Source organism: Zea mays, chromosome 4, assembly GCF_902167145.1.
Source record: "Zea mays cultivar B73 chromosome 4, Zm-B73-REFERENCE-NAM-5.0, whole genome shotgun sequence".
NCBI classification, from domain to species: Eukaryota; Viridiplantae; Streptophyta; class Magnoliopsida; order Poales; family Poaceae; genus Zea; species Zea mays.
The window spans coordinates 115,974,745-115,982,437 of record NC_050099.1 but is presented as its reverse complement, the minus strand read 5'-3'; the positions used below and the strand labels follow the sequence as shown (position 1 = coordinate 115,982,437).

The window sequence follows — 7,693 nt, the reverse complement described above, 5'->3', positions numbered from 1 at the left end:
AAGATCATCATAGCGTCCTAAAATTGGATTGGTAGCTCCAAGAACTGAAGTCCTTGAATTGAGTACTGTTGTAATGTCAGCATCTACATATTGTCTGCTGCTCCATGGCCTCATGAATTGCAAATCTGGAAATTAGATAAGAGAAGGGAGACATGGTGTATAAAAATAAATGTTTACATCATTTGTTAGACACACAATGTTGCCCCATTTGTATATGAACCTGCTGCTATGCAATGTGAACTTTAAACTCGTGTCTATGAACTGGTGTGTTCCTCTTTATTTGTTTTTTTAAGTGTGTTGATAGGACATTTGTGAAGCTTGTCCATAAAACTAATGTGTACCTACTCTTACCTTAAAATCTATTTATTATTTATTTGCAGCCTTAGATTACCAAAATCTCATATTTTAGTTCACAAGGATACTTGTGATATTCATTATTTTCACTATTTGACAACATGAGAAAATTTTCTTTCCTATTTGGCACAACAAGAGCATTCCTGTTATTTTGCTAGTCACTTGACGCTGTTACCAGCCCAAATCCAACGGAGTGTCATTTACTAAAGAAAATTTTAACGCATTACCTGGTAAGAATTTTTCCAAAAAAATGGTGCCCTAAAAGGATGTATGGTTTGTCTTAGTGCCAAATAAATAATTCTCTCTTGTCTTTTATCTTTACAGACCGCTAATGAAAACACAGTTGTGGTTGGATAAAACCCAAGTTGTGGACTTGTGGTTCAGTTCTATTTTACCATCAAGAGAAGTTAAATTAAATTCAATTGATATTTCAACATTCTTGATGGCCTCCTTTGCAAAAATTATGTATATAAATGTTGTAGATAATGCGAGCTATATAGTTCCTCATGGATATCGAGAATTTTTAGATGAGTGCCTAAAAAAGTCATAAAAATGTGAAGCTTGTTGTCCGAAATTTTCAGGCAGTTTCTGGCTTTCTGGAAACTGTTTATAATTGCCCTTTAGACCAACCTTAATAGCAGAAAAAATATTGTATCTCTGGATTGTAGATTGTACCATGAATGTTTCAAAATCCACAATATGTTTATATGCTATCATCACTGATTTTGCATACATAAAAATTTATGAAAGATGCAACCTACCGCATAACTATCATAATACGCAAGTTACAAACACCTTGCTTTCCATGAAAATCCAATTCGACACTCGGCAAAAATATGGATCCTCAATATCTCACATATTGATGATGTTGCACTTGAACATGAGGTTTGGAAATCAATCGCAATGGCTGTGCGGAAATCTCATGAATGCTTTATCAAGAGGTACTTTCAATCAGTCCAAATACTTTGGACAGGAACGAATACAACATATAGTTCACTCGTCGATTAACTACAAAAGAATGACGCAAGTTTCTCTTCAACAAATTGACAGCAATTTGCATATTAAATACACCTATACACAACACATTATCTATCATAAGCTAGCTAGGAAACATGTGTCCAATTTGAATTCTAGAACTTCAATGTGAATGTTGACCATTTCTTCAAATGCGGAGTCAACTACCAAGCCCAGCGATCATCGCTATAAATGTGGCTACTGCAAATCCAAGCACTTCGCCAGCAAATACCTGGTGACAGAGCTTGGAATTAATGATACCGTGTGGCATGTGAGAGTAAAGAATACAAAATATCCACACACGATAGATTTCCCAGTGAAATGTTTTGAGGAGAAGCCAATTGGTTAACAAAATTTAATTCAGACATTCCTTGTTCACAATAGCTCAATCCAGGAGGAGCAAAAGATTGAACCTGTGGAGGTGTGTGCCCTAGTAGCTCTCGCAGCGGTCTTGTTTCAGCCAGTGGATGTTCTGATGGAAGCTCATACACAATCTGGTTCAAGACCTGGCATTTAATAATAGTTAGATCTGAACTGCAGCAGGTTAGGTTAGCAACATAGTGCTTCTCAATAGAAAAGCCATTTCACTTCAGGTCTAGGTTTTTTATAATGGTTCACACAATCAATGGGGTTTCATATAAACGATTGGGCAACAGCAACACTACAGGCACAAACGACTGTATCTGATAATACAAAATTGTTGTCATTGGTCGTGTAGGTGCTAACCATTCTGCTTGAATAAGAAAAACCCAGTTTTAGTGGTTGGTCATTATTTACCGCTTAGTAATATGTTCACATGATTCGAAAAGGGAACTCGCTTTACCATTTTCCTATTTGGGTCACAACTTCATTATTTTGCCTGTCAGTGGCTGCAACATAGAAAGCTGCAACATAGAAAGCTTATCATACCTTTGCTTGCTTTCCTGCTTGTAGCCTAACACCAAAGGCATCATACATCACCTGCAAAGTGCCTCAAGAAACAATCAAGTCAGTATTTTGATAAGCAATGCATGTAGTGAAACCAGGGTGCAGAAGTTGTGTTTCTGAAAAAAGGTGATGAAAAAAGCCAAAATAACTAATCAGTATTTCTAAGATACCAAAAAATAAAACATGGGGCAAGTAGGGACGGACTGTTGGAATTAAAGCACATCACACATGCCTAAGTGCTATGGCACTGTATGCCATCATTTTTGCATTAATCCTTTGTTCTGCAGGTTTCATCCTCATCTAGTCAGGCAGTAGCTCTTGGCTATCAGATTTCCACCATAACCCTAGCCGCATTTATCGTTCTGTATATATCAACTGGAAGTCTGAAACTTCAGCAACAAACTAACACTAATGTCCTACAGTGTACTCAACTCCCATCAATATCGTATAGTCCTGTCCTCGTATGTACACGGTACTTGTAACCCTAGCTAGCTATCGCTACTCCCTTTGCATCAACCGCCTCCCACTTCCCTCATCTGCGCGATCCACAACCAGCCCCCTCCATCTGCAACTCGGCGCGCGCCTCCACGCGGCGACGAAAATCCCCTTCCTCCTTCCGCGTGTCGATGGCCTCCTCCTCCCCCTCTTCCTCCACCCCTTTCTGAAGGCATGCCTCGTCGTCGGTGGGGCCGGCGAAGGGGAAGCGGGCACGGAGGGCGGTGTGAAGGGATTCGACGGCTAGGACATTGCGCGAAAACAACCCCCTAGGACAGAACATAGGGGGAGGCCCTCGCACCTGACATGCTCCATAGTTGGGTGTCATATTTGTCAAGGGGCAGAGCTGTAGCAACCATGGGGGAAGCCCCATTAAACACACAATCATTACGATGCCAAGTATGACAAGAGTTTTCAAGGCTTTTCACACAACACCAGCTACAACATTTTATACTCTCGCGCACCAATCCCACATGTTTGTTTAGGGTTTTCGGACGAGCTTTTATGAGAATCTGGTTGTGGGGAGAACCTGAGTATCGTGGGGATTACGTGCAAAGAAAGATAAAGGGGTCAATAGGGTTTAGAATCTAGAAAGTGACAGATTCCTACTTTTGTGACGACTGAATCGATTTTATGTTCACGTTGATTTTGGACGTTTTTACCAAAACGATTCTCACAAAAGCGAGCTGAAAAGCTAGGTGTTTGGCAGTTTGCAGCAGCTTCTGGCGGACAGAAGCTGGAAATAAGCCGAAACAAACACCCCAAAGAAAGATCAGGTGGTTGTGGGGCAAGGGCTGAGAGGCCTGAGTGTTGTAGAATGGAGAACCAGAGCTGCCTGGCAAATACACACTTGATGAGTAGGTGTTGGAGATTCTCATCCACCTGATCAAAGAGTGATCGAGCTGGGTGTGGGAGGCCACGTTTATCTAGCCGATCTGCTGTCCAACAACGATTGTGCGCCACCAACCACATGAAAAAATTACATTTGGGAGGGGCCCTAGATTTCCAAATCCGTTCACAAGGCTCAAACAAGATGGTGCCATGAAACAAAGCATCATAGGCAGAATTATTTGTGTACTGTCTTGATGAAGATAGTCTCCAGATATGGCTATCTTGGATGCCCTGCTGGAGATTCACGTAGAAAGGGTATCCCAGTATCCCACAACTCAAGATATTCCCATAAAGCTCCAAAGGACATTTCACCCTAAATATCATCTACCCAATACTCATTATCAAGTCCTCCAGTTTATGTATGATATGGTTGCTCATACTATGTCTAAGCAAGTAGAAAAATATTAGAGGTGGCTCTCTTAGGTAACAAGCTACATACATAAAAATGAAATCCTTGCTCCTCAAGTAGCGTAAGGTATATAAAACACGTCATAGCCAAAGAACACCAGGAAACAAAATCTACGCTAATCAATCCACCAACAATCCAGTATATCAAACAAACCAGCTACATAAAAAAATCCAGAAGCAAACAAATCAAGACAATACCAAAAGAAACACCTAGTCACATAGCATGAATAAATAAATACGAGTAATAGGAAAACAATTTTTAAGTGAACAAATAAAACAAAAGGAGGGACATGCAGAGTGTCTAACCTCACCAGCAATGCCAAATTTAGCACATTCCATAGCAAGACGTGTCGCACGCGATATACTTTCTTTGGTTCTTGTTAATGTACTGAGGAAATCTTTGAAAGACCTTCTCGCTGCATTGGCTCCATGCGCTGCTAATTTCTTCTGCTGAATATTATCAAACAGACTCCTAGAATTGACATTATCATTTCCAGAAGTAGACCTGATTATCCGATTTGAGGGTGACAACTGCCTATGTGGACCTTCCTTAGAAGGTATATTTATTGATGTTTCAGGAATATACTTGGCATTTAGGAAGTTATCTGGAAAGGAAGTTGATCGAGAAAACATTCTAGCTTGTGCAATAACTATAAGTTTTTTCATTGGCATTGAATCTAGAGAAGTGCTCCTGTCTTTATTTTTTTTATGGTTCAGTTCTTTCAATGCAAAAGATGAGAATGTATGCCTGCAAGACAAATAAGTACAGCCACGTCGTCTCAGAAGGTTGCTTTGTAAATAAGGCTGCTTTGTAAATTTAAGCGCCAATTTGGAAGGTGCAACAGAAGATCACGACACCAAGACAGCAGCATGTTCTGGAACCTAATCTACAATATCCCTACCTCTGTTTCACTATATTTATCCACAGCAGACTAGATGCACTAAATAAGTAACAGATCCAAGAAAAAAATGTGAAACGGCTATCTATGTCCATAAGTCATATCCTCCAAAGACAAACATTATTTCACCTGAAGCCATGTGCAAAAATAGCAAAACAAAGTGAAACAATAAGTACTTCATAGAACTGTAGAGATTTCATTCAGATTTACTTAGAAAAATTACTTTAGCTTATGCTTCACAAGTTCATAGTTTGATTGAAATGAACTACAAAATCTACTCTGTACAATTTTGTCAAAACTCAAATCTTCAGGAAGCAGTGTCTCAAAATATTTGTCCATCACAAAAATGTTTGTATATTTTTTAAGAAAAAACGAAGTGCAATGACTGCAATAACTCCACTCCACATCCCTGTAAAAAAAGTATTCAGGTTGGTATTTTCCCTTTAAGAAAAAAACATATCAAATAGGAAAATGTGTAGTCATTTTCTATTATTTTCCCCTTAGATTAAGTGTTTTCTTTGTGCACATGTTGGGTTCAAATAAAAAATATGGAAGTACACCTTTAGGATAATAAAATTTAGATTTTAGTAAGTGGATGTCAATCTAATATGTAGGACAGAAGAATCACGATCTTTGGAAACCATAAGTGAATATAAAGGTTAATACTGTATTTTCTGAAGATGATAAGGCTGCCTATCAGATCCACCGCCTGCCAAAGATGGTCAGCATGTTTTTTTGGTGTCGAAAGGGAGAGGGGAGCGGGGAGGGGAACCAACCACGAAGGCGAAGACGACAGCGGTGGCGAACAGCAAGCTGGCGAACCCCTCCTGCAAGCCGACGGTACCATAGGGAAAACCCAGCCTGATGAAGTATCATCGCATCAAACATCAATTGGATGGACAATATTCACATCTTGTCTGGTCATGCACACAAGTTGATAATATAAAATGGAGGTTTGGACAAAGCAAGCGGTACCATAGGGAAAACCCTTTTGGAAAGGCCAAATCCGAATAGCACAACCCCTGCAGTCATCCCCACTGGACTGAAGAACCTGAAAGAGGATATGCTTTTTTTGAACCAATCTGTAAAGCATCATCCCTTAAAATCACTCGACCATCGCACCCACAGTCTAACATAAAACTTCCCATAACCAAGAACTTCCGTGACGACAACCTAAATAGAGTGAGTCAAGAAGTTAATTCCACCCAAAGAAATGGAGTGCTTAAAAAATTTCCTTCATGAACAAACCTCGAGAATTTCCTTTTGTTTCGATTCTGATGTGGATCCTTTGGAAGTTTTCACCCTCCACATAGTCCTGTCCCTTGGGTGATATGGTATGGAATGTACATTCAACACCAACTGATTACACATCAAACTACTAAAAGTGACTAAAATCTATTTGCAATTCTGAAATTTCTACATCTCTAACAAAGAGTAACATGTAGAGGTCAAGATTATTGTAAATTATACCTAAACCAACTGATTATGGTGGTTATCAAGCTGCATGGCAAAATAAGGAAAACAAAATGTATTTAGAAAAAACATAAATAAGACTACATGACATCAAAACATTCAGGTGGGGATCCCCCGTGAACTTCCCCAAAAAATCGAAAGTCAATACTAAATCGTGCAGGGGTAAATTAAATAGCACACAAATATTGTGCTGATTTTGCTACAAGTAGAGCTAACTATCCGGTTTAAATTACATGGGAGAAGAGATGAATCCTGATTCCTGAACGACAGTGGCGACAAGTGATTGTTTTTCTTTCCCTTATTAGTAGTTTGGTGGGCAATTACAATGCATCAACAGGATTAAAGGATTTGGCAACGAGACCTACATGAGTGGAGGAAAGCGAAGCGCCCGGTCGTGATGACAATTACCTCGGAGGTGTTGGAGCCAAACTGGAGGAGGTCGAGCTGCCAGTCTGCGGCCTTGTTCTTGAGCTCCTCAATCTTGCGGCGGTCCTCCTCCAGCGGATGGAGAGTTTGGTGAAGGGCCAGAGTCCCTGGAGCGTCCCACGAGAGCCCGTCCCACCCTCGCTCCCTGCAGTGGCGCGTCACATACGCCACCTGGGGCCAACAGTGGTGGAGGAGAGGGGGCACACTGTGAGGATGCGCATGGCGATGGTTGGCCCGCGGGGTGGGGGGCGAAGCGAAGACGGGTGAGGAGCGACCGATGGGGCTATGGAGGCTTGCCGGCGGAGGGGAGCCCGTCGACCTATTTCGTAAGAGAGCGGTGGAGGCTCGTGTAACGCCCTGAATTTGGGGGTAGAATTTTTTCTTCTTTTCTCTCACCAAATTCGGGCGTTACTCTCTTTTCTCTTTCCCCGTTTGCTCCTTCTTCCCAATTTCAAACCAGTATAGCGGCATGTGTCCGTGTCATGTATAAACCAAAACCTAAGTGTCATGGGTGTTGCATCATGCCGAAGCACATTTCTTTGTCTGATGATGAGTGTTCGTCTCGTTCCGTTCCGGATTTCGGTTCGCAATTTAATTCCATTTAGTGGTCGCGCTCGTCGTGGGTTTTCGATCCGCGAAGTGGCTCGGCCCAGCCCAACTTAGCCCAGCCCAGCTCAGCCGGCCCGGCCCGCCCCGGCCTGCGCGCCCCTGGCGCCCAACCCCCCCTGCGCCCCCCATCCTCTCTCTCTCCCTCATTTGGATCTCCCGCGCAACAACTTCCCTCTCCCTCTCCCACCTCTCTCTCC

The 7,693-nt window shown here is 41.6% G+C and overlaps 1 protein-coding gene across 6 annotated transcripts; it reads right to left on the bottom strand.

The window, feature by feature from the left end:
• Nucleotides 1–1,206: 1,206 nt before the first annotated feature.
• LOC103653602 (uncharacterized) lies at nucleotides 1,207–7,256 on the bottom strand. 6 transcript variants are annotated; one of them, XR_004857794.1, is made up of 7 exons: nucleotides 6,870–7,256; nucleotides 6,237–6,309; nucleotides 5,964–6,039; nucleotides 4,396–5,849; nucleotides 2,278–2,328; nucleotides 1,782–1,874; nucleotides 1,207–1,600 (listed from the first exon to the last, which is right to left on the bottom strand). XR_004857794.1 is itself a non-coding variant. In XM_008680458.3 (6 exons), the coding sequence occupies exons 3-6, from the start codon at nucleotides 4,759–4,761 to the stop codon at nucleotides 1,529–1,531; spliced, it is 582 nt and encodes a 193-aa protein (XP_008678680.1). In that variant the 5' UTR covers nucleotides 4,762–5,849; nucleotides 5,964–6,039; nucleotides 6,870–7,234; the 3' UTR covers nucleotides 1,207–1,528. The 6 variants fall into 6 exon arrangements, 3 of the variants coding, with proteins under 3 accessions (XP_008678680.1, XP_008678678.1, XP_008678679.1); XR_565585.2 differs by having other exon boundaries at nucleotides 4,396–5,397; nucleotides 5,765–5,849; nucleotides 5,964–6,161; nucleotides 6,237–7,219; XR_565587.2 differs by having other exon boundaries at nucleotides 5,964–6,161; nucleotides 6,870–7,219.
• Nucleotides 7,257–7,693: the final 437 nt, after the last annotated feature.

Excerpts from the sequence above, each read along its gene's own strand:
- LOC103653602 (XM_008680458.3), bottom strand. The coding sequence starts at position 4,761 with ATGCCAATGAAAAAACTTATAGTTATTGCACAAGCTAGAATGTTTTCT. Across the intron at positions 2,329-4,395 it reads AATTTGGCATTGCTGGTGAG|GTGATGTATGATGCCTTTGG; the intron begins GTTAGACACTCT and ends GGCACTTTGCAG. Across the intron at positions 1,601-1,781 it reads TAGGGCACACACCTCCACAG|GTATTTGCTGGCGAAGTGCT; the intron begins GTTCAATCTTTT and ends CTCTGTCACCAG.